Source organism: Dromiciops gliroides, chromosome 2 (genome assembly GCF_019393635.1).
Source record: "Dromiciops gliroides isolate mDroGli1 chromosome 2, mDroGli1.pri, whole genome shotgun sequence".
Taxonomy (NCBI): Eukaryota; Metazoa; Chordata; class Mammalia; order Microbiotheria; family Microbiotheriidae; genus Dromiciops; species Dromiciops gliroides.
In genome coordinates, this window is record NC_057862.1 from 386,489,406 (window position 1) to 386,516,015 (window position 26,610).

The window sequence follows — 26,610 nt, forward strand, 5'->3', positions numbered from 1 at the left end:
GGCAGAGGCAGGGATACAGGGATACAGGTTCAAAGGTATGTGATATGGAATCAGTAGTGAGATTTGGGTTTGTATTTGACTATGATAGAAACTGAGTGACCAAAAGCAAGTCACTTTACCCCATGAGCCTCATTTCCCTCATCTGTAAAATGAGGGGTTTCTAGAGGTGTTCTAGAGCCAACTTGAAGAAGCTTCTGCTACTCAATGGATAGTTACTTTGCAGTGACTTTCAAAGTCAGCATTTACACCTCAGGAATAGGGAAATGCTACAAATCAGAGCTTGAATTATCGTTTTGCTGATTTCTGAGACTTAAGAAAGTGAAGGACAAAAATGTTAATAATGTAGGTTAAACTTAAAAGTGTGTTCTGCATAATTTTTTTTTCCTGGAGAGCCTGCTGTTAAACATTTACTAGTTTCCAGGTCAAAATATAAAAGTTGAGGGGCAGCTAGGTGGCACAGTGGATAGAGCACCAGCCCTGGATTCGGGAGGACCTAAGTTCAAATCCATCTCAGACATTTGACTCTTACTAGCTGTGTGACCCTGGGCAAGTCACTTAACCCTTATTGACCTGCAAAAAACCAAAACAAAACAAAATCTAAAAGTTTATGGTTATGGATGCTATTTGGAACCCTTAGCATACTCTAGAAATGATTTATTGTTAATGCCAAGTAGATAGCCTAGAACAAAAAGAAAATGGTCACAAGATGTGTTAGGATAAAAGCTATGTGGTTGACATTTCTGCTTTCTCCCAAAGTAATAATTCTGTATCTCCTTTCTAACCTTAAGGTTTGTTGTTTGTTTGGTTTTTTTTTATGGGAGCCTACAGCCTTTTCCTCTGGATATGGAGGTGGGAAAGAGGGATTTTATTTACCTTTTTTTTTTGGTCTTAAATGTTTACTTTGTCATTATAAACAGTGCTAAACATGGATGGTTGCTAATAGGGATTGTACTTATTGGGAATACAAGTTGAAAGGAATCAACTGAGAAAGGAAATATCCCCAGAGAAGATATAGAGATAGATCTAACACTAAAATATTTTTCAAGAAGAGCTGTCTCTGACTAGGGATTCAAAACTATCAAAAATATAAAGAAAATGAGAGATCCTTTGATACTACTCCTTATAGTGTAGAATGAGTGTTTATATAGGAAAACCTATCTGTGCAACCAATCACTAGGAGGGTGAAGGTCAAATAGGAATGGTTAAACACCCTGATCACCATCATATTCCTTAACATTGCTACACGAAAATGAATATTTGTTAAATGGATGAGTAACAAAAAACTGCAGTAAGGGGGAAAAAAGATTACATTTGCTCTGCTTGACTTAGGTAGTGAGAACCTAGAGAAGTAGGTGGACATTACAGAGAGACATATTTTATCTAGATATAAAGAAAAACATACTAACCATGAGAGCTATATAAAAATAGGAGGGACTGGCAAATGGAGGCTTATTGTTGATTAGTCTTTTTCAATTGTGTGCAACTCTTTGTGACTCCATTTAGGGTTTTCTTGGCAAAGATATTGGACTGGTTTACCATTTCCTTCTCTAACTCATTTGACAGATGAGGAAACTGAGGCAAAAAGGGTGAAGTGACCTGCCCAGGGTCACACAGCTAGCAACATGTCTGAGGCCAGATTTGAACTCAGGTCTTCCTGACTCCAGGGCTGGTACTATCCACTGCACCACCTAGCTCCCCAAATGAAGGCTAAATGACCACTTTTCAGAGCTTTCCATTCAAGTATGAGTTATATTAAATTATTGTTGACCTCTTACACCGAGATTCTTTGACACAATAAGTGGGGTGAGAAACTGCCTGGAACTTCCCCAGCCATACTCCTTACATCCTCTGTTATAGCTTATCTTTCTCAGAACCTCTGTTTTCTCCCTTATTCATATGGGGATATTTGATTTATCTAATCTTCCTCCTGCTTCTAAGTCCTCAAGGGTGAGGAATTTTTCACAACTAGCAGAGCCATCTCTGAAACTCAGGCAAATGGCGAGACTAGAAGAGACCTTAAAGTCAACCAAGCAGCACGGGTAGCAGATGATGTCCAGCTTTGTGAGGAGCTGGTGCAGGAGCTGACACACTTGACCCAGCCCAGAAAGAGACTGATCCATCCTCAGGTGAAACATTGCATCCAGCAAAGAGAGCAAAGACAGCAACTAAGGCATCAACAGTGCCTCACTTAGAAGTGAACTTAGTGGACACTATGAAAAGGAAGAAAAGGATTCCCAGGGCCAGCAGGCATAAGCCTACATGTGTGCTTCACAACCATTGTCATTGAAGTTTGAGCTTACTCTTTCCAGGGACCTTTTGTGGATGTAAGGGGAGAGTGCCCCTACCACTTTGGAGGGATTATTTTGTAACTGCAGTTACTGTTATACTTTCTCAGCCAATACCCTTTTGTAAAAGCTAATGAGGGAGGGGCAGCTAGGTGGCACAGTGGATAAAGCACTGGCCTTGGATTCAGGAGGACCTGAGTTCAAATCCAGCCTCAGACACTTGACACTTAACTAGCTATGTGACTCTAGGCAAGTCACTTAACCCTCATTGCCCTGCCAAAAAAAAAAAAAAAAACAAGAAAAGAAAGAAAGCGAATGAGGGAGCAGCTAGGTGGCACAGTGGATAAAGCACAAGCCCTGGATTCAGAAGGACCTGAGTTCAAATCTGGCCTCAGATACTTGACACTTAACTAGCTGTGTGACCCTGGGCAAGTTACTTAACCCTCATTGCTCTGCCAAAAAAAAAAAAAAAAAAAAGCTAATGAACATCAACTGATCAAAATTGGGAAACATACCAAATGAGAGTTAATTTATCATAAGAATCCAAAACTGAACCAAATCATAGATTTAGAGCTAGTAGGCTTCTTAGAAGTGGCACCATCAAAGACCTAAGGCTTCAAACATACTTAGCTTATGTTATAGGCTATCTATCTGCTCGGCAGGAACAATAACTCACTTTCTAGAGTATTTGAAGGCTTACAGATAAATTCCCTAACTATAGATTTTAGAAGACCTTAGAGGTCATCTAATAGAGCCCTCTCATTTCATAGATGAGAAGACTTAGCCTGGAAAAGGTGCAATGACTTGTCCGTGATCACTCACTCCACTTCTAAGTATCAGAACCAAATACAAACTCAGACCTCCCTGTGTTGCTTTCTCTGTACCTTCTGAATCAAAATTAGGGTCTTATTCTGTCAGCTTTTCTTTCGTCTCTCAGGGCTTCCCTTCATAGTTACTTTAAACTAAATTTCACCTGGATATACAAAATAGCCTTTGGCGAGGAGAGTAGTATGGAGTGAGAATGGCATGACACACTTTGTGGTTTTACCCTAATTCCCATCTTCCCCTGGATTGGCTCTGACAGCCAAGGTCCCTTCTGCTCAGATCTAAAAAGAAAAGGATCCTTAGCTGAAAAGTGAAAAGTATGTCCAAGATGAGACAATGGGAGTTGGTCATTTTTCTGCCCTGGATGAGAGTAAGTCAGGATAGTCAAGGTAGGCTTGGGGTCTCTGGGGCACCAATAGGTACCACTAGAAGTTTGTATATAATAACAAACTTTCTTCTAGACACACACACACTCTCTCTCTCTCTCTCTCTCTCTCTCTCTTCCTCCTCTGGCCCAGGAAGCAGGGATCTACTTTGCATGTCTCTTATTTGTTAAACAAAACTGAACCAATATCAAGACTTTTGTTGCTGCTGCCTCAAAGGAATTTTTTTTTAAGGAGGGGCAAGAGAGAGAGAGCAGTTGATTTGTAAAGAGAAAGAGCTCTTTCTTCATCCTCAGAGGTTAGTTGAGATTGAGTTTTAGGTTATCTGGTTCCTCCATTGTCCATCCACCAAGGGCTTAGGGGGAGGAGTGGGGAAAGAAGAGAGAACAGTCTCAGAGAAGGGCAAACTGGACAGAATTTGCATGTGGGGAGAGAAGGACCAGGTGGGTCTATGTGAGATCACAGACTCCAAGGAAAGCCTAATTAAATCAGGCTTCACAGGAGCTGAGTCAGGAGTAAAGGGATTATGATTGTCCCCTTAGCACTGAAAAGAAAATAATTAAGAGGTTTGGGGGTTATCCAAATATTATATACCTTAAATGTGCACTACTTGTTTCTTCAGATCTGGAAAGCAAAGATTAATTTGTCTTTCTTCTCTGTCCAAGATCCCACTAGACTTTAAGTTCCATAAGGGGATGGACCAGGTCTTACAGAATCACTGTACCCCAGTACTTTACACCTAGTAAATGTTTTCTTAATGAAAGTTAAGTCAATCAGCCCATGATTTAATGAATTCTAGCGCTTTTGTGGATGGGGCTCTAAAGCTCAGAGCTTGGAATTCATGGATTCTCCCAAAGAGTCAAAACGAATCAACATCAGTTCACGGATGTTTAGCCAATGGGAAATATAACCCATGTTGAAATCATAAAACAATCTCTTTTCTGCCTTTTTCTTTTCAGAACCTAAGTACCATCTTTTCTTAAATATCTCCCTCCTCCTGACTTACATGTATGTTCATCCTTACACTTTTATTTGACCTGAATTGTTCACTAGGAGTTACTTTTTTTGGGGGGGGGGATGTTTGGGAGAATTTTTTTTAATGTAAAAACATTTCCATATTAGTCACTTTATATAAGATGATTCAAATAAAAGAAAAAAATGAAAGAAAGTGGAAAATAGTATGCTTCAGTCTGTATTTTTTTTTTTTGGCGAGGCAATTGGGGTTAAGTGACTTGCCCAGGGTCACACAGCTAGTAAGTGTCAAGCGTCTGAGGCTGGATTTGAATTCAGGTCCTCCTGAATCCAGGGCTTGTGCTTAGTCCACTGCACCACCGAGCTGCCCACTTCAGTCTATATTTAATCAATATCAGTTTTTTCTCTAGAGGCGCATGGTATGCTACATCACTAGTCCTTTGGGATTGCCTTGGATCATTGTATTGCTGAGAATAGTTAAGTCATTCACAGTCCTTCATGAACAATATTACCAGCAGTTACTTCTGAGTTAAACCACAAATATGGGGCCATTGTTTCCAAAAGACCTCTTAGAGGACAGGGAAGGCTCTCAGGATCTCCATTTGGCCTTCTCCTATTAACAAAGCATGAATTAATTAATCAGATTATAAAAATCCAGGGAGCCCCAAAGCATGTCATCTAAGATAGGAAACATTCCACTCAAATTGACCTACTCCCTGTTCCCATGCTTTTGATTATGCTATTTCTTTCTTCTGGAATATTCTGTCTGTTGAAATCCAATTCATCCTTCACATCACTCCCATATGGGGGTCCATTATCTTCAGAATGTCAGCTTCAAACTTGCTTTCCTTGGGTCTCCAAGATTGAATTTAGAGCAGACTAGGGCCCTAAAGAGAAACTCTTGTCCAAGTGAAATCTTTTGGTATGACTGGCTTTACTGGAGTTAGGTAAATCTGGGAGGCAAAGGAATCCAGTTCTTCCCCAGCCTCAGAAACCTGAGTCAGACCAGAGATTTTTAGGATCCAGACTCATGCATTGTGGGATTGAAGAAGGTACCAGTATTGAAGGGATTTCTTAGCCCAGGGAAGGAAGCTGCAGAGGACCCTGTGAAGGAACAGTGAGGAGGATCAGGAACAATCCTGGATATTAATGCTAGAAGTTTCATTTCTCCCTTTCTTGCATTAGTCATCTCTAGACTTGTAGTCTGAAAATACACAGTCCACCCACAGATTCCAACGTACCATGGTTGAGTTCAGAAGCAGACAAGAGTTTGGGACTATAAGGGTAGCAGACTCAGGAATGCCCTCCCATGCAAATCATAGATAAGAATGGAAATATCCTTTAGAGTCCCATTGTCTGCTGGGCTCCAGATTTGTGTTTATAGCTGAGGAAGGCACCCAGGTGTGTTTGGCCTTCCCATTCTTAATGCCCTGAATTACCAGATGATGGCTGGGGTGGGGTGGGGTGAGTAGAGAGGTGTGGAGAGTAGATCTTCAGACCTTGAAGGAGTGAGATCTTAGGATGCACTCCCTGAAAAATAACAGGTCCTCAGGGTCATGTCGGGAGAGGAGCAAAGACTGAGAATATGTGAGGTAAGGTGCAGGAAAGTATGAAGAAATCCAAGGGGCTGAGTCATCACCTCTTAAGAATGAGGGTCCCAAGAGAGCTCTCATATTACATTCTTAACTAAAGAAGAAACTCTACAAAAGGCAGGAAATACAATGACCCTAGAGATCACATGCTTTCTTAAGTTCATGTTTTATTTTATCTTACAAAGCCCAAAAGGATGAATACAGAAGTCACTGCTGGAAACACATGGTTCCATGGTTCCATCTCCTATATAGAAGGGCTAGGGCCCTAATGGAGAGCTGTAACCAGCTGGAGCTAGTTTCTTGTACTTCTCACTAAGGCCAAGGAGCCATTTCAATTATCTCTTTGGGGAAAAAATAGAAAAATCAAGACCAAACTACCTCAACAGTTCCCATCACAGAGCCTTACACATAGAATATACTTGATAAGTGTTAGATGAATGAATGAATGAATGAATGAATGAATGAATGAATGAATGAATGAATTTGCAGACAAAGAAAGGATGACAGGACTTTTTCCCCTGCCTCTTTCAATCTCTGGCTTATTCCATCTCTATCTTCTGGTTATAGAAACTGCTCTAGAAAATGATGGCCAAAATAGCATTTTAGTGGCCTGACCAAATCCTTCATTTTACAGATGAGGAAACTGAGGTCCAAAGAGATTACATGATTGGTCCAAGGTTTTACTGAGTGGTAGAGCTGGGGCTCTAGTTCAAGTGACGCAGCTCCCAATCTGTGTGTGTTCTTTCTTCTGAACCGTCCTCAGCACCAGAAGAACCCAAAGTACAGAGGCATCCGACATCCCTGAGGTTTAGTAGATGAGATCCTGAACAGCTGGGGTTTGCTGTAAGGAAGCATCATTCATTTGAGGCTGTGCTGGCTCTCCCGGTGGCGCCGGAGGTCTACCTTGCGCTGGAAGCCCTTGGCACAGAGCTCACAGCTAAAGGGTTTGAAGCCTGTGTGTTTGCGGCTGTGGGTGATCAGGTTGGAGCTCTGGCTAAAAGCTTTCCCACACACCTGACACTTGTGTGGTTTCTCTCCTGCAAGAAAACAAAAGTAGAAGGGGTCAGTTTTAGAGAACTCAGTAGTGCCTAGGTACTGCCAATTCTAGATCTTCCTGGATTACTGAATTCTCCCTGATCCTTAGCCCTCCTACCCCTGTTCCTAGGACTTGGCCTCTCTTTCAGAGTTTGGGCTGAGGAGCAGTGGTACTGATGACACAAAACTGAAGTCAGGGTAATCTTTTCAGCTAGTTTGATCTCCCAAGATGGCTTCGCTCGGGCCAATATTAACCAAAGGTTGTACCCTTTTAAGTATACATACACACACACACACACACACACACACACACACACAGACTGTCACACATAGGACAATGTCAGGTCCAGAAACATTCTTGAGTGAAGAAGAATATAGCCTGGGATGAAGCAAATGCCACAGATAATCCTGCCTCTAGACAATGGAGAGCTGAGCCTCTCTGGGTGATGGTATTTGTGTAGATGTACACAACTTACCGGTGTGGATGTAGGTGTGCTTCTTCATGTCCGATTTCTGGTGGAAGCGCTTGCCGCAGTACTGGCAGGGGTAAGGTCGTGTGTCCGAATGGATGAGGAGATGGGTGGACAGGGTGGAGGAGCGCTTGAAAGTTTTGCCACACATCTTACATTCAAAACTCCTCTCCTGCCGGAGGAAACGGGGCCCTGGGGGGTCAGGTGCAGGCGGGACCTCAGGGTCGTTTATTGTGAACGTTTGAGCAGGACTCGACCCAGCTGGGATCCCCTGAGGAACAGGAGACTCAGTTGGGATGACTTTGAGAACACTGGGGACCTAGGAAATTAGGGGACCCTATTTCTAGCTTCATGGGATAGAGGGGGAGGGTGTCACTGAGTTATAAGCAAACATTCTGAAAGCATTTACTGTATGTATGCTCTGCTTATATTTACTGATTTTGAGGATTTTTAGAATCTGTCCTCAGGCTTTGGCAACTAAGATCAGTGCCTCCACATCTGGAATTTTACCATCTATGGTGTGTCCTGGCTGTCTGCCTGGGGGTTGGGGGGAGGGAAAGGGAGATATGTCATTGGTAGAAAGTGACAAACTGAGGTATATATAGAAAAGAAGATGGCTGAGGTGTGGGTAGGGGAGATGATTCCCTATCTGTCTCTTCTCCCCTCTTCTTGCTTCCCCATATTTTATTTTGTTTCCTTTAGGAGGAGTCAGGATGGAGGGGAAAAAGAATTCTCGCTCCCCTCTCCCTCTACCCATTGCAAACCACCTACCTGGGAGTGTATATGAACATGCTGCTCAAGGCTCACCGAGTGGCCAAATGTTTTGCCACAAACCTCACAAGCGAAGGGTCGAGTCCCACTGTGGGCTCTCCGAACATGAACCTCCAGCCCATGGGGAGTAGAAAATACCTATAGGGAGGTAGGAATGGGGGAAAGAGAAGATGGTGGATAAGGGCTAAGGTGCTTCCTCTGAGGGCTGATCCTTCCACCAAGAACTGGTCTGGTGGGTTTGGTAAGAGTCAAAACTGGTTCGAGCCTTGGACATCCAGGTTTATTCTATTCTACCTCTCCATGGAAGCAGTGGGAAGAGCCTTGGACATAATATAGAAACACAGCTAGACTTCTACAAAGTCTTCAGGGCAGCTAGGTGACCCAGTGGATAGAGAGATGAGCCTGGAATCAGGAGGGCTCCAGTTCAAATGTAACTACATGATACTGTGAAATTCACTTAACCTTCGTTTGCCTCAGTTTCTTCATCTGTAAAAAGGGATCATAATAGCCCCTACCTCCTAGAGTTATTGTGAGGATCGAATGAGATAATTGTAAAGTGCTTAGCACAGTGCCTGGCACATACAAAGCATATAAATATTAGCTGTCATTATTATCAAGTGACAAAAGGTAAAATAAGCACAATGGGAAGAGTAATATACATAATGAATGGAATGGAAATGGAAAAATGACAATGAAACCATTAAAAAAACCTTGAAATTACAATAACCAAGTTTTGTCCAAAAGAAAAGATATGAAAACACCTTGCCTTCCCACCCACCACCATCATTTTCTTTATAGAGATGAGGAGCTGGTTGTGGAGCAGTGATAATATCAGCCTTTTCTATGTGTTGGTTAATTTTATTGAACTGCTTCTTTATTCTCTTGCTCTCTGGGAGAAGGAAATATAAGTGATTGATAAATAAATGATAGTAACCAAAAAATCCCTCCCTCCTTTCCTTCCTCACTAGACTGATAGAAGACTTGGGTTTGAATCTTTACTCTGACACAAATTGATGATGTGATGTTTGTTGTCAGGCAAGTCACATAACCCCCTCTGTACCTTTCCTTCCTCATCTATGAAAAGAAGGAATTAACAATCTAAGGCAAAGGGTTCTTAACCTGGAGTCCTGAACTTGTTGTTATTGTTTTTAATTTTGATAACTCTTTCAATATAATTGGTTTACTTTGTATACCTATGTATTTTTTGTATTTAAAAATATTATTCTGGGGCAGGTAGGTGGCACAATGGATAGAGCATCAGCCCTGGATTCAGGAGGACCTGAATTCAAATCCCACCTCAGACACTTAACACTTACTAGCTATGTGACTCTGGGCAAGTCGCTTAACCCCAATTGCCTCACCAAAACAAAAAAACAAACAAAACAAAATAAAATTACTCTGAGAAGGGGTCCACAAGCTTCACTAGACTTCCAAGGATTAGGGTTACTAAAAAGGTTAAGAACCCCTGATTTAGGAGGTAAGGTCCCTTCCATCTCTAATATTATCCATTTTAAGGTCCTTCCCAGTTTTGACATTCTATTTTCTACATTCTAAGGCTTCCCCCCATAGTCTAGATTTTATGTTCATACATATACACATACATGTCATATAGTGTTATATATAATTATAGTTACATATAGTCATATATAGTTATATATGTATGTGTGTATATATGTATATGTATATATATTTCCATAGTTATTCTGTTCCCATCATAGTTACACAGTCCCCCAATTCAAAATCAAGGTAATTCAGGGACATTCTATGATAGTAAGGGACAAGGTAGGCAATAGTAGAAGACTGAAAAATCAGATAACCTGCTCTGAAATGACATCAAAAGTGTATTTCAAACTATCTCTACACGTAACTGGAAAATAATAAAATACTTTTATTTAAAAAAATTTTTTAAGTGTATTTCTTCTGTATCCTCTGATGACTTACCTTATTGCACTTGACACAGTGATAGGCATCCATGCCAGGGGAGTAATGTAAGCTGTAGTCCAGGGGAGGGTCAGAGCTGGAGACCAGTGAGCTGCCATACAAGCTTACTGAGTTCTCTAGGAAGGCAGATTGCATGGTGGAGGTAATCTGACCATAGCCATAAGGTGAAGGGAAGGCATCCCAGGAGAAGCTGGGTTTGTAGTAGTGGGGTGAGGCAGGGGATAAACCATGGTCCTGGGCCTGGAGAGTCAAGATGGAAGTCTCTGGGGGTATGGATGGAGTAGAGACATGAGTACAAAGACCACTGCATAGCTACCCTATACTAGGTAGGCAGGGGACTGAGCCTAAAGAAAAAACAGTAATATTCCACCTCCAGCCCTGACCAAAGGCTATCTCTTCCAGGTAGCCTGTACCCTATCTTGAGTAATAAGGGACACTGGGATACATCTTGGTCAACAATCATTTAATAGAAACTATGTGCTTAATATGAGGAAGTATGGGGTAGTTGCTAAACAGCTGGCCTTGGGATCAAGAAAACCTGGGTTCAAGACCTCTGTCTGATGTACACTGACTGGGTGACCCCGGACAAGTCACTTAACTTTTCACTACCCTCACACAACTCTCCATAAGTTTCAAAGAGGTGACTACTTGCATTGGCAGAGGGAGGTGAAATCACAGGTCCAGTCCCTATCCTATCTCTTCTGACCTTAACTTTACTATGTTCCAAGGACTGTGCCAATTGCTGGGGCCACAAAGAAAAGAAGATAGTGGTCTCTGCTCTCAAGGAGCTCACATTTTAGTGGGGAAGATAGCATTTTAATAATGAGGTACATATAAGATATGCACAGAGTAAATGGAAAGTAATCTCAAAAGGGAAGGCTCTGGCCACTGGGGAGACCAGCCAAAGCCTCCTGCAGAAGATTAAATTTAATCTGTGTTGAAGGAATTGATTCTCTATCACACCTCTTTCTCTGGTCTTCTAGCCCATATAAACTCAGGCATATCTCAGCCTCTGTCTTGCCTTGTACTGGGCCACTTCTATCACTCTTGACTCTCTCTCTCTCTTGTTCCCCTAGCCTTCCAGAAATCCAAGACTACTGTCCTCTTGGGTCTGCCACTCTTTAGAATAAGCACTTTCTGGTTAGTCATTCATTTTTCCAGGAAGTAATACAACCTTTCCCGACACCCAGCCCTTCTTCCACTCACTCTGGCCCCAGGGTAGCAATACGGTAAATTAACCTTGGTTGTCCCAAAAGGGTTTGGGAAAGGAGCCTGAAAAAAGTACCTGGAACTGAAGTTGTCCTGGTCAGACACTGGTCCTTGTTTTGATCTTCTTTGGAGTCATCCCATTCTGGACACTGGTTTGGGCTACTCAAGGTTGTGGTGTCCCCCAGGACCTGGTTAGTGGTAACTGCAAAGCAAGAAGCACTTTGAGAGTCTCCATCCCCTGGAGACAATCACATCTGCAATTTCTTTCCAAGGGGGTGAGCTCATAAGGAAATATCATCCTTGGGGAGAAACCAGCAGTAATAGCAATAATAGCAATTCATTGTCCTCCTGGCCCGAAGGGAAGGGAATGGGGGTGGGAAGATGGAATTGAAATTCCACCTTCAATTCCAGCCTTCCCTGGTCTTTTTAGTTGAGAACATTTACCACCAGCAGCACTATCCCCCAACTTTATAGAAAAATTGTTTTGTGACTCCCTCATGCAATTATCATTTTATTTTATATATCATATATTAGCCTGCATATGTCATATCTCCCCACTGCAGTATAAACTCTCTGACAGCCGGGACCATTTCATATTTAAAATGTGTACCTCCCCTGGGTGTTCAAGAATTGTTTGATGAGCAACAAATTGATTCATTCAAAAATCTACTGTTTGTAGAGCCCTTCACTGGTGCTAAGGGATACATAAAGCTTAATTACATTAAGTGCTATTATGGCCTTCACAGTCTAGTTTGGGGGACATGATGCATATAGAGGTACAAGACAAAGTATTATAAGAGTTCCTAGGGCTCATGTGAAATTCAAAGTATCAAGACTGATAAGGAAGGAGGTTGGTGGCTTTTCTCTTGGGTTTTCTTTTCTTTTCCTTTTTTTTTTTTTTTTTTTTTTTTGGTGAGGCAATTGGGGTTAAGTGACTTGCCCAGGGTCAAACAGCTAGTAAGTATTAAGTGTCTGAGGCCGGATTTGAACTCGGGTCCTCCTGAGTCCAGGGCCAGTGCTCTATCCACTGCACCATCTAGCTGCCCCCTCCCTTGGATTTTAAAGTCAAAATTCAATATGAATTGAATAGGGAAGGATAGGAAAAAAACATAAGACTACAAAGAACAAAGTGATGAGCCAAGGTTGGGGGAGGAGCACAGGATTTATTCAGGATGGGGAGAGGGAACAATCTAGTTTCACTGGAGTAGGATCAAGAATTTAGAGTTGGAAGAGAATGTAGGTCATCAAGAACGGGACTTCTTAAACTTTTTCCACTTGCGACCCCTTTTCCCCAAGAAATTTTTATGCGACCCCCAGGTATTTAGGTCTATAAAATAGGTATGGGGCAGCTAGGTGGCGCAGTGGATAGAGCACTGGCCCTGGAGTCAGGAGTACCTGAGTTCAAATCCAGCCTCAGACACTCAACACTTACCAGCTGTGTGACCCTGGGCAAGTCACTTAACCCCAATTGATTCACCAAAAAAAAAAAAAAATCTGCCAACCGCCTATAGACTCAGAAAACTGCATATTAGCATTATTGACATTCTGTTGTATTTTTATTTATTTTGTTAACTGTTTGCTAATTACATTTTAATCTGGTTCTGAGAGTTTCAGTCTGGTGGTTTGGTTTGACACCTTTGATCTAGATCAATCCCCTCACTTTACAGATGAGGAAACTGAGGCTTAGAGAGATTAAAGTGGGCTGCCTGTGGTCACACAGATAAGTTGCAGAATAGGAATTCAAACCCAGATGTTCTACCTCCAAATCTGTACATTTTTTTCAAGGTACCCCACTTCCTCTTATGAATAGTACAAGATAAGGCTGAAAAGACAATCTGGCACCAGATTATGGAGGGCCTTGAATGCCAGGCACAGGAGATGGAATATTATTTTGCAAACAAGGAGTCTTGCAAGTTGAATTCATATATTTCCCAGGAGGAATAGATATAAGCTTTTCCTTTACTTCTCCCTTTCTCCTCGACAAAGGTCCTTTAAAAGCTCTTGGCCTGGTACCAAAGCATCAAAAAGGGGAAACATCAGAGACTACCACAAAAAAATCAGAATAGAGATTATCAACTAAAGATCTTACTACTCCCCAAGGACCCTACAACTAGTATTGCATTCTGACTAGGATCATAAATTTATTTTTTAATTAAATTTGTTTTCAATCAGGAAAAATCTGCCTTCTCTCCCTCACCCCTCCAACATTCCAAAGAGAAAGACAAACAAAACCCCTGTTACAATGTATATTCAAGCAAAAAAAAAATTCCCAAATTAGCCAACTCCCCCCAAAAAAGTTTTTTCTCTTGAGTCTTTTACTTCTCTATCAGGAGATGGGTAGCATGTTTCATCATGAGTTCCCTGGCATTGAGTTTCATCATTAGTCTTTCAAAGTTTTTGTCTTTTCAATATTATTGTCATAGAATAAATTGTTGTGGTTCTGCTCAATTGACTCTGCATCAGTTCATAAAAATCTCAGGTTTCTCAGATACCAACCTCATCCACATTTTTCATAGCACAATAATATTCCATCACATCTATGTACCATAAATTGTTTCATAATTAATGGAGACTCCCACAATTCAGGATCATATAAATATATATGAGAGTCATAAGGGACCTCAGAGGTCATTTAGTTCAACTCCTTTTACAGCAAAGGAAATAGAGATTTATAGAGTTTAAAAAACCCATGTAGGTAATAAGTAGCAGAGCTAGGTATTTGAACCCCAGGGTCTCTGATTCCATCTTTAGTATGTGCTTTCCTCAATGCCACACCCTCAACATTCTAGAAAGGTTTACAGAGCAGATGGAATCTCAAGGCTTCTATTATTTGAGGGTGTTAGAAAGGATGTTGAAAGATTGATGAATGTAAAGCTTAGGGATAAAGAAAGGAAGGGGGGCAGCTAGGTGGCGAAGTAGATAAAGCACTGGCCCTGGATTCAGGAGGACCTGAGTTCAAATCCAGCCTCAGACACTTGACACTAGCTGTGTGACCCTGGGCAAGTCACTTAACCCCCATTGCCTCGCAAAAAAAAAAAAAAGAAAGAAAGGAAAGGAAGGAAGGAAAATCTTGATGTATGAGCCTATTGCTCTTTAGTCCCCTCCTTGAACTTAGCGATAAACTTTAGTGTATACTCAAGAGATCCCAAAAGAAGGATCTGGCTCACCTGAGGGGGGGATATGAGCCCAAAGAAGATCATCATGCTGGGCTCGAGGCTTATGGTAAGTGTGGGCCTTTTTACTCTTGACCAGGAAGGAGCGAGGCATTTTTAATCACTTTTCTGGAGCTGAAATAAAGACAAAAACAATAACACACTTTTATAATGCTTTTAAAGCACATTCATTACAACAATCCTGGAAAATAAGTCAGGTACAGACACTTGACACTTACTAGCTGTGTGACCCTGGACAAGTCACTTAACCCCAATTGCCTCACTAAAAAAAAAAAAGAAAAGAAAAGAAAAGAAAATAAGTCAGGCAAATTTTATCATCTTAATTTTACAGCTGAGGAAACTCTGAGACTGAGGGTTTATGTGACTTACACAAGCAAAGCTAATAAGTGACAGAGTTCTCGACTTTAACCCAAATTAAGGGCTCCTTTCAAAATTAGCAAGAAAAATGGGGATCTCTCCTTTTTCCATCACCTCCTCCTAGAGGCCTCGAATTATAACCAATTTTTTTAAATAGTCAGAGGTGAGAGATTCAAACCTTCCTACTACACCACCAAGGAGACTGAGATAGCCAGGTGAACATCATTCTGTTGGGCTCACACTGTTGTCTGCAACTCCCAAATCCTCAATGGAAAGTCTTACCAATCAAAAAGCAAGAAATGTATAGCTATCAGCTTTATTGAATGTTACTTTGGTAAAGCTTAGTATACCACCCTGCCTTTCAAAATTGAATAGTTATTGCATGAAACCTCAGTAGTCATGCAGTGAAATCAGAGTTGTTATTTTCCTCTTATGAGAATCTTAACTAATCCACATTCCTTTCTCCAAAAGGGGAAAGGAGGAAGGAAGGGACAAGGATCCCCATTTTTTCAGAGGGGAAAAGTCACAAAAATTTATTTCCAGTCTTCTATCTCACCCCCCCCCCCCCAGCCCAAACCTCGGCCTGGGAGCCCTTAGAGGGTGTGTATTGAGGACAACTAGAGACTTGCTTTCACCATGGGCCCTGGCCCTCCACCTATCCTTTAGAAGTTATTCTGGGTCAGTCAGCCTCCTTCCTTTTCTGCCTCCAGCTTGCCCTACCTGCAGCCTCCCCTGCCTTTTGCCTCCTCTGCCTCCGGCCTTCTCCAGAGTTGTTCAAAACCTTCTTTTACTACTCCATAGGCGGTCTCCTTTAATAGCAGAGGTTAACCCTCTTACCTCCTCCCTCTGTGGGCTGGGTTGCCATTGTCTCTTTTTGGCTACCATGTCCCCACCCAATTTCACCTCCCATTTACACCTTTTAATACCCTTAAGCAGAAGATTTCAACAAAGCCAATCTTTTGTCTCCAGACACTCCATAGACCCAGCAAACTGGGTGTGTAAACTTGCTACAGCGAAAGTCAGTGATTCCATTCTATCAATTCAGCTCTCACTTCTTAAGTGCCTACTGTGTGCAAAGAAGACAATAGGGAAAACACTGTAAATTATACAGTAGCATTCCTTCTTAGTATCCTGATAGGGATCATACCTCTATGAATAAACTAAGCCAGCAATACTCATTTCTACCTCAGATACTCCTAGCAGCTCTAATCCAATCTCTGACACTTAGCAGCTGTGTGACCCTGGGCAAATCACTTAACCTTGTTTGATCTGGAGAAGGAAATGGCAGGACAGCTAGGTGGTGCAGTGGATAGAGCACCAGCCCTGGATTCAAGAGGACCTGAGTTCAAACGGATTTGAACACTTAACACTTACTAGCTGTGTGACCCTGGGCAAGTCACTTAACCCCAATTGCCCCACAAAAAAATAAAATAAATAATTAAAAATTTTTAAAAAAGAAGGAAATGGCAAACTGCTCCAGTATCTTTGCCAAGAAAACCCCGAATGTGGCCAGAAATAGTTGAATACTACTGAAATAACTGCAGAACAACATATCAAATGGGATAATATTTGTAAAAACCTGGCATAAAGTGTATAGTAAGCTCAGTCCCTCATATTCCCCAGTAGCTGTTAGTCCCTGCTACTCTAAGGAGACTTTCCATCTATTTGGGTATTTCTCTAGTAGATACCTATTTTTATGCAAGTCTTCCCCATGAAACCTAAGCTCCTTAAAGGGAGAAATGATTTTTGCTTTTTTTTTTTTTTTTGGTATCCTCAGTGTCCCATTGCTTACCAAATGCTTGATTGGTTTTAGCCCTCAATAGTTCTAAGAGCTGATAGCTTTAAAGTTTACTTTTTATGGATCTTCCCAATAGCCTCGATAAAATCCCCATTGTTTCCTCCCTTTCTTTCCACCCCATTTTTAAGATGAGAAAATTTGAGAATCAGAGAGGTTGGATGATTTACCTGGAATCACACAATTAATGTCTTCAAAGTTCTAAGTCAGTCAATAATCTTTCATCAAATGACTATAGTGTGTCAGGCACTATGCTAAACTTGATGTTACAAAGAAAGGGAAAAGAAAACCCCTGCTCTCTAAGGAACTCCCAATCTAACGGTCTTTCCTCCTTAACTGCAAGTCTAGAGTTTTATCTCCTCCACGAGACACTGTCATTAGCATTTTGTTATATACTAGCTTGTTCCATCTACAATATACATAACTTGTGTGTCCTCAGCCAAGTTGTAAGATCTTTGGAGGTAGAAGTGATATGTATATAGCACCTCTCTATTCAATAAATCCTGATGCTTCCCTATTGCCTCCGGTATCAAATATAAAAATCTGGGGGCAGCTAGGTGGCACAGGGGATAAAGCACCAGCCCTGGATTCAGGAGGACCTGAGTTCAAATTCGACCTCAGACACTTGACACTAACTGGTAACCTTGGGCAAATCACTTAACCCTCATTGCCCTAAAAATAAATAAATAAATAAAAATCTGGTGTTTAAGGCCCTTCATAACCTAGTCCCTTCCTCCCTTTCCAGTCTTCTCCACTTAACACATTTTGCTTTGCAGGGGTACCAGCCCACTTTGCAAAACACTCCATTTCTAGACTCCATGAATTTTCACCGACCTCTGGCCCTTTTCATCTTTTAGCTAGATTTCCCAGTTTCCTTCAACTCCGTGCTAAAATCCTGTAAGGAGACTTTTCTGATCCTCCTTAATGCTAGTGCTTTCCCTCTGTTATATCTCCAATACATTCCATGTAGATCTTGTTTTTACATAGCTTCTTGCTTGTTGTCTCTCCCATTAGACTATTGAGTTGCTCAGAACTGTCTTTTGCCTTTTCTTGTATTCCTTATGCTTAGCTTGGTGCCTGGCAAATAGCAGGCACTTAAAAACTACTTGTTGACTTGACTCTATAATGGATATTTAATAAATGCTTATTGAATTGAATTCTTCTGACAACACCATTTCAAATGTTTCTGGACATTTCCTATGACCCACAGAGCTTGGAGTCTGTTATCTGTAAAGCGCGGGAAAAGGATGGTAGAGTCCTCAGAAAGCAAGCTCTGAACAACACTTTAGGGATGGGGTGGGTGTTATCCACTGATAAACCATCTGGCCTACAGAAGGACTGTAGGGGCTGGGGAGATTACCAAGAGCATAAAATATCAAGCTCTGGTCTTTGGGACAGTTGCAGGAAAAGCTCACCAAACCAGGAAGGGAAAACAAGGAAGCACAAAGGACAACTGTCCCCAGCATTTGCCTGTTTTCTCAATGCCATACTCCCTATCTCCCACACCCAGTGTTTTCCTTATGCAAGGACCCGGGAAGGAAAGAAAGATAGAAAAATATTTTGCATCTTCAAAACCCAAAAGCCTTTGCCCAAATTTCTGATCTTAGGGACAAAAGTTAGCCCTTCCTGAGTCCCTTAAGCCCATACAGCCTCATCTTCCCATGATAACCAAAGACCTCCTATACCTCAGGATGCCTGGGTCAGGGTAGTAGAAAGAATATTGGTCTAAATATCAGAAGAGCTGGGTTGTTGTTTCATCTGTGCCACTTATTGGCTGTGTGACTTTGGGCAAGTCAGGTCAACTCCCTGGGCCTCAGTTTCCTTTTCTGTGAAATGAGAGGAATGGATTAAATGCTCTTTAAGAAATCCTTCTGGCTCTTGGATTCTAAATTCTAAGGGGAAAGCGAGACAATGAAAAGTCTCTGAGTAATATCCCTCTCAGTTTCTTGTCAGACTGGTACTGTAATCACCCATACTTTCCTTGCAATAAATTCCTTATCTCCTGGAGACACAGTCTTCCTCCCCTTGTGTCCCCCCTACACCAACACACACGTTCACCCCACAACCCCTCCCCTCTTCCTTCCCTCTTCCTCCAACTCTGTCCTTCACTAAATTAGTCTGGTTTAGAGGAACATGAGGGACTAAGTCCCTTGACAACTGAGAGTTGTCAAGGTCTGGTAGGCTCAAGGTGGGAAATGTGTGGGGTATGGAGAATGGATTTGCATGAAATTTTGCATTTGTTCTGGTATTCTTGTGTGGTATACCTGCAACCTGCTAGCATTGTAGGCGAAGCAGATTTGGATCTCCCGCTCCCCCCAACTTCAGGGAAAGTTATTCTTATTGTTATTTTAAATGCTTTTAATGAGAGCCATTGCAGCTTAAGGTACTGGTTTGCCAACCAGGAGATGGAAAATAATTACTCTTATTTGTTAGAGATTCAGGGAAAAGTCAAGGTAACTCAAATTGAGGAGACTCTGACTGCTGCAAAGCTGTACACTTCAGAATGCTTCCCCAAGGATATGTGGGCAATAAAAGAACAAGATCCAAAAAGAGATCGACTCCAAAGAAAACCAGTGCTTCCTTGTGAAGCTGGCTGGTTGGGAGAAAAGGGCCTCAGGTCAGACATGAGTAGCTAAAAGTGAACAATGTTGTGTGTGGGGAGGTGTGTGTGTGTGTGTGTGTGTGTGTGTGTGTGTGTGTGTGTGTGAAATGGGAAGGATGGGGAGGGGGTCTCCTAGGTGGGAAAGATAGAATTGATTCAGGGTGGGCTGGGGGTTGGGGTAATACAATTCACCATACTTCTCCTCTACCCATTGAAGCACCTGGAAGAATGCCCATGATTTTACCCTAAAGATGCATATTGCATCTGAGACTCAACATAGCTGACCACAGAGAAATACCGTGCAATGACTTAGGACAGGAAATGGTGAGGAACCTCACTGAAACCATAGGGTAGGGGCATCCTGGTGGCTTTTCATGTTTTGGGTCACACAGGACATCTTCCACTGGGAGATCAGGATTTACCAGTGGTAAACCCAGAATGACCAAATCAAATTCTCCTGAGATCACCTGGTCTCTTACAAATCTTTCCTGAAAACTAAATATACACATATGGGTGGGGGGAGATCTCTTTCTTTTCAGGAGGAAAGGTAAATGAGATAATAGAGCTCCCCATTATATAGAATATTTATAGAATTTTATAGTATTTCAGAGCTAAAAGTAACTTTGGATTTCATTTAGTCCAACTTACCCATTTTATAGGTAAATTGAGACTCAAAGCCACACCATAGTTAGTAAAGGAACCGGGTCTCCTAAGAGCCAATCCAGACAGAAAAGCCACATACATACCAAAATCTTCATGGCAGTACTTTTTATGGTAGGAAAAACCTGAAAATAACATGACAGCCCATTGATTGGGGATCAGCTGGGGAAATTATGGTATATGAATAAAATGAAATAAAATACTGTGCCATAAAAAATGACAGAGATGCTGAATCCAGAAAAACATGGGGATATTTCTAAGAACTGATACAGAGTATGGTAAGTAGAATTAGAACCCCATAGACTCACAATAACATGGGCCCCTCTATCACCAATCACATAGATGAAAGCAACAATACAAGATGACAGAGCGCGGATTAATGGTAATGGCCAATCTCAGAGCCTGAGAATAAAGGAAAAATCCACTTCAGTTTCTTTCTGGTAAAGAAATTTTTAAAATGAAATGAGAGACTAGATGTAGGCTGTGCTTGTTGGACTCAGGCATTGCAACAATCAGGTTAACTATAATAGCTTAATTGTTTTTATTTATTACCAGAGAAGGTTCAGTGGGGGAGGGGAAAGTATATAGGGAAAGGACTGTGGAGTCACAACAAAAGCAAATAAAAATTTACTGCCCCTTTCATTCTCATGTGATTCTCTTTATAAGAACTGCAAAGCTAGAATTAATGATACACGGGACCCCGAATTAGACTAAGCCCTAAGTACAAATATACTGAGAAATGCTTAAAAGGAACTTCCCTTTGCCCTATAACCTTCCCCTCCACCTCACCCCCACACAAGAAAACAGGAACCAATCACCATAATGCAGTTAATTAACAACTAAACAGCCTGCAAAACAGTTCTGATTCACACAGATCTATCCTAGCATGGAGCTGAGGGCACAGATTGTGAAAGAAGGCCCGGATTTCTTCATAAAGCAATGATTTTATCAGGTGTCCGGAAAGTCAACCATTGTTAACATCTCTTCAGAAAAGCTCTGTTCCTAAGAGATCAGTCCCTGATCTTGTTAGTATGACTTTTGGTGCTTCTGTAAAAATTACTAGAATTTTCTTTTGATATATAATGTCAACTGGTCTTGGATGCATTGTGATATAATTATATGGTGTAGACAAAGGTAAACAAAAGCGTGTGATTTGTTATACAAGGACACTTTCAATTTAGGCAAAAGAACTTTGATAGGTAGCATATTATTTACCATCAGTGTAAGTACCTTCTAATGCAGCTGACTAGAGAAGGCAGCAGGAAGTAGTAAAAAGGACACTTGATTGGAGTGAAGAGGGCTGGTGTTCAAATTCCAGTTCTGTCACTTGTGTGACCTTGGGTAGGTCATTTAGCCTCTCTGGGCCTCAGTTTCCTTTTTTTGAAAAATGAAGGGATATGACTAGAGGATCGCTAACATAGGATCATAGATGTAGAGTTTGAATGGATGAGTTTGAGGAGTGTCACGTTTCATCTATGGGCCTCAGTTTCCCCCTCTGTAAAATGAGATTGAGCTAGCATATCACTTGAGGTCCTTTCCAACTCTAAAAGTCTCTGAGTCTATGTCCTCATGTAACAGACCCACCTTGACAAACAAACTCATATTTTTGGGTTCCCTTTTAGGGTGTATTGGGTAATTCTTAGTATTTTTCCCAGGGTCAATAGCATGGGACTATCTTGACTTCCTTTGTGTTTAAAGACCACTTTCAAACCCTCCAGTAGTAAGCTTCCTGAAAAGACTCTATGATATGCCTGTGTCTGCCTTTAGCTGCAGAAGTTAGACTAGTATGTCACTTTTAGAATAGGTCTACAGAAATGTTAGAATTTCTTTTAGAATTTAGAAGGGCTAGTTATACTCTGTTGCTAAACTCCAAAAATGAATGCATATTTAAAGCATAGAAGATGAAAAATCTAGCCTTTGGATATCTATGTAGTTCTGATAGTTTTTTAAAATTATTATTACTGTAGCAAAAAAGAAAAAGGAAGGAAGGAAATAAGGAAGAAAGGGAGAGAGAGACACACAAAGAGAGAGAGAGACAAGAAAGAAAGAAAGAAAGAAAGAAAGAAAGAAAGAAAGAAAGAAAGAAAGAAAGAAAGAAAGAAAGAAAGAAAGAAAGAAAGAAAGAAAGGAAGGAAGGAAGGAAGGAAGGAAGGAAGGAAGGAAGAAAGGAAGAATATTAGGGAAAGATACCACCACCCTCTAGACCTGGGGTTCATAGATTCCTCTCCCTCCCTCCAAGAAATTCAAGAGGCCTCTAGATAGATTTCTGTAGGGTTTCTGAACTTGGATGGGAAAACTATTTTGAGGACTATATTTCAATATCATTCAATACCATATTCAATATCATATTCAATATCACTGAACTGGGGCAAATCTTTCTTTTGTTCCACTTAATGGCTAAGATGAAGCACTTTGTACACTATGGCACATACAACAAAGCCTCTGCAAGTCATACTGGAGCATACTTACCCAGGAAAAGCTAGAGAGGGCTGGTCCCCAGAATTTTATGGTGCCCTTATTATAAACAGGCTTGTCTTTAACTTGCATCTCCAGGGAATGCAGTACATTTTTAAAAGCATGGCTCTGTTGGATGGGTTTTTTTGAATGAATGAATGAAACTTCAAACTGTCTACAACATTGAAATCTGAAATCTTTTTGGTACCTGCCCTTCCTTCATAGGTGAGAGTGGCAGTGGTCAATTCCATCCCAGTAAATTATAAATACTGTTATCAAGCTAGATAGAAGTGGATCTAATGTGATCTCTACCCTCTCATTCACAAAGACTGCGCAAATCTCTGTACTTTTTCAGAAGGAAAGTCGAAAAATTGTGAAAATCACAAGGAAAGCAAAGTTGGTCACAGTACCTCCATATCTTTGCAACACATTAAGAAAGTATTTCCTTTCTTCACCAGAGGGTCAGGAGATCAGGTGTTGGATGTTAGTTGTCTCTAAAAGATTTGCAGAAACAGGCTTCGGTGTGGAACTTTAAAAAGTATGTCTGTTAGTATATGGAAGAACACAAAGCTGTGTGAATTTACACATTGTAGGTGTGTTGTGAATGGTTGTGGCATTAGCACAGAATCACAGGATGTTAAAACTAATAGGGGAGGCTAGATGGCGCAGTGGATAGAGCACCGGCCCTGGAGTCAGGAGGACCTGAGTTCAAATCCAACCTCAGACACTTAACACTTACTAGCTGTGTGACCCTGGGCAAGTCACTTAACCCCAATTGCCTCACTAAAAAAAAAAAAAAAAAAACTGTAATAGACCTGAGAAATCATTTAGTTCAATGCACTCATGTTATAACTCAGGGAACAGTCATAGAGAGGTGGGCTATCTTGCCCAAAGACAATGGCAAAACTGGGACGAAAATCCTGATCTGGCTTCCAGCTTAGTACCCTTTAGTAGATAAATATCAGCTACTTAATCAATAAGCAGTTATTAAATACCTGCTGTTATGTGCTAAGCAGCAGGCTAGGTACTGGAGATACAAATACAAAAAATGAAACAACCCATTTTCTTAAAGAAGAGTGTTAGCGTGTGTGTAAATGCGTCTGTCTGTGAGTGTAAATACAGGCATATAACATATTTGAATATGAATAATATCCATAAAAAGAAACTGCAGCTTAGTTATATATAAATCATAGTATTAAGAAATGGAAGGGACCTCAGAGGGTATAGGCATAGGACCAGATCAGAGGATCATAGATTTAAAACTAGGGTCATTGAGTTCACACACACACACACACACACACACACACACACACACACACACACACAGATAAAAAAACTAAGGACCAGAGAGGTTAAGTGGTTCGTGGCCATACTGGTAGTAAACATCAGAGGGGTTTGAAAATGAATTTCTGACTCCAGAGCTAGTGCTCTTTCTATTGTCCCCAATCATGTAGATTGAGAATTTTAGAGATAGTAGGAAGCTAAGAGATGACTAAGAGCTTTATTTTAGGAATAGGAAAATTCATTCCCAGAGAAGTTAAGTGATTTGCTCCAAGTCACACAACGAGTTAGAATCAGAGTCAGCCCTATAAACCTGGTCTACTTTCCGCACCACAGCATAAAAACATGTAGCGTTTCATACCTAGCATTTAATACCTTTCGAAACACTTTTATTTCTATAATCTTTTAAAGCCCATACTGTTGTTCCTAAGTTCTCTGTAAAACTACAAGATGAGCCACATAACTATTACTACTATAAAAAAAAAAAATCTAAGTTAGACATGCAAATTCAAAAATCTATGAAAACAACTTTTAAATGATTCACCTGTTCGGGAGCTAGAGGTTCACTCTCTTCAATGTAAGGACTTCAGTTCTTGCCAGAAAGACACTGTATAAAAGAACTTTTACAGCATTCTCTTTGGGTAACGTTCTTCCACTGTCAACTTTGTTACTCTCTGCTCAAATAGATACTTCTCCTTTTTTTTTTCTACTGTTCCCCTCCCTGATTTTTCAATCTGATTATTTGTGTCAAAATCTGGCGGTGAAGAAACAGCCAATAGAGAGAGAGAGCTCAGGCTGTATTTGCTTATCAAAACTTTCCAGGACTTAAGAAACGGAATTTTCATTCCTAGACCTGAGCCCCTTTTAGCAGCAGCACCCTGTTTGCTTGAGTTCCTGAATGCTATTTAAAAAGAAAGTCTTGAGGAGTGACAAACTGACTACAACTTCAGAAGAAAAAAAAAGTAGTTTGCATCAAACCTGTTTTAATATAGAGAACTAACACGGTACTTCTCTTTCTTACTGGGAAATGAGTTCCTTTCCTTTTAAATCACACACATTTGACACTGCTGCCTTTAAATGTGTGAAATACTAGAGTTTTACTCAAAAAAACTCTGGAAAATGGGAGTATAAGATCAAGGTTCTAGTCCTGGCTTACATGGGCAAATTGTATCCCCTCTCTGACCCTTGGTTCCCTCACTTACACAATGGGCAGGGAGAAAAAAGGTATGGTTTGAGCAGAGGTTCTTAGCTTTTTTTGTGTCATGGACCCCTCGGCAGTCTGGTGAAGCCTATGTACTCCTCAGAACAATGTTCTTAAAAGCATAAAATAAAATATTCAAGATTTCAAAGGTAGCTATCATATTGAAATAGTTATAAAAATATTTGTAAAAACAAGTTCAGACATAAATTCCTGATGCAGGTGATATCTGAGGTTCTTTTCAGTTCTACTATTCTGCTTTAAAGCCCCATAAGCTCTGACAGTCTATGTTCTAAGAGATCTTCCATCTTTGGCATGTTTGCTTCTAAGGTTCTTTCCATTTTTGTCATTCTATGTTCTAAGATATCCTTTCCTGCTCTAACATTTTAATGTGCTAAGGTCCTTTCCAGCTCTAACATTATGTTCTAAGTTCCCATGATTCAATAATTTATAATTGGTTTTGATTATTGTGGTTGTTTGTCCTTCGTTTTTGAAGAGGACCAATGACATCATGGGGTGATGTCTTGACTTGCTCATGAATTGGGTTTAAGTGAAGCACAGTTACACAAAGTCACCAGCCTCACTCTCTCTTCCGGACTATTACAGAAATGTTACTCTGTGAAAGACACCGCTTATAAGAAGAAACTTTATATATAAAAATGCCCAAACTCAAATGCACAGAAAGAGCAAGATGTTAGATGAATGTCTATTCCTAAAGGCAAACACTCTTTGTTTTAGCATAGGGTGATCCTCTGCCTTAGGGACCAGATGCATAATGGCTTCTTTGGGGTAATATCTCACTATTTTCTAGGAACTGCTTGTGAGGCCATCTGGTGGTGAAACAATGAAAGAAATGCATCTTTTCTCATCCATAAGTGTGAACTGCAGATCTACAGTCCTATTTGATGGCACAAGGAGTTTCTGTTAATCCCTAGAAGGCTGTAAAACAAGAATTAAAGAGGAAAAGTTCTTAGAAAAAGTTTGACTACTGCACACTTAAAGTCTCACACTTTGGCAAATATCTTCCTTTTCCTCATTCTTAGACCTCCTCTTTTTCCCTTCTTCCCTTTCCCTCTTCCCCTCTCAATACATACTGGCTCATTTATTTATGTAACCAGGTTTTGCATGAAATAAGCTGTTCACAAAACAGAGAACTGTTAGGCTGATTTGCATCATCTTAAACCTGGGTGTTTGAGGGATTATGTTTCCCTTACTATGAAAATAAGTTGATGACAGGAAGCCCCAACCTAAACTGGAAGTTCTAGATTTTATGTAAAGAGGAAAATGATAAATTAAACCAATAGCAACTTTGATTGATAGTCAAAGGAACTGAAAATGGAGTGATAGTTGAGTTAAATACAAATTTTAATCCAAATAAAGGGTGAAGACAAGGATACACTGAAATCACAGAAAGATACAAGGGAAAACCAGGTTTCAAATCTCACTGATCCCACTGTCTAAGTGCCTTAGGACAAGTTGCTTAATCTCTCTGAGCCTCAGTCTCTTCATTTGTAAAATGGGGGTTGTTGTAAGGCTCAAATCAGATAATGGATACAAAATGCTTTGCAAACTTTAAGGTACTACATAAATGTCAGTTATAATTTCCT

The 26,610-nt window shown here is 40.7% G+C and overlaps 1 protein-coding gene across 8 annotated transcripts; it reads right to left on the bottom strand.

Moving 5' to 3' along the window:
* Nucleotides 1–6,207: 6,207 nt before the first annotated feature.
* Nucleotides 6,208–24,482, bottom strand: GFI1B (growth factor independent 1B transcriptional repressor). 8 transcript variants are annotated; one of them, XM_043987270.1, is made up of 10 exons: nt 24,350–24,470; nt 22,935–23,068; nt 20,059–20,195; nt 14,875–14,918; nt 14,651–14,770; nt 11,560–11,685; nt 10,275–10,537; nt 8,334–8,471; nt 7,569–7,833; nt 6,208–7,094 (listed from the first exon to the last, which is right to left on the bottom strand). In XM_043987270.1, the coding sequence occupies exons 5-10, from the start codon at nt 14,748–14,750 to the stop codon at nt 6,916–6,918; spliced, it is 1,071 nt and encodes a 356-aa protein (XP_043843205.1). In that variant the 5' UTR covers nt 14,751–14,770; nt 14,875–14,918; nt 20,059–20,195; nt 22,935–23,068; nt 24,350–24,470; the 3' UTR covers nt 6,208–6,915. The 8 variants fall into 8 exon arrangements, with proteins under 8 accessions (XP_043843205.1, XP_043843206.1, XP_043843210.1 ...); XM_043987271.1 differs by lacking the exon at nt 20,059–20,195 and having other exon boundaries at nt 22,935–23,053; nt 24,350–24,482; XM_043987275.1 differs by lacking the exon at nt 20,059–20,195 and having other exon boundaries at nt 7,569–7,734.
* Nucleotides 24,483–26,610: the final 2,128 nt, after the last annotated feature.

Bases quoted from the DNA above. Each gene is read 5' to 3' on its own strand.
- GFI1B (XM_043987271.1), bottom strand. From the start codon at position 14,750: ATGCCTCGCTCCTTCCTGGTCAAGAGTAAAAAGGCCCACACTTACCAT. The intron at 11,686-14,650 runs GTGAGCCAGATC...CTTGCTTTGCAG, and splicing joins GGCTCATATCCCCCCCTCAG to TTACCACTAACCAGGTCCTG. The intron at 8,472-10,274 runs GTAAGTCATCAG...ACCTCCCTATAG, and splicing joins ACTGTGTCAAGTGCAATAAG to GTATTTTCTACTCCCCATGG.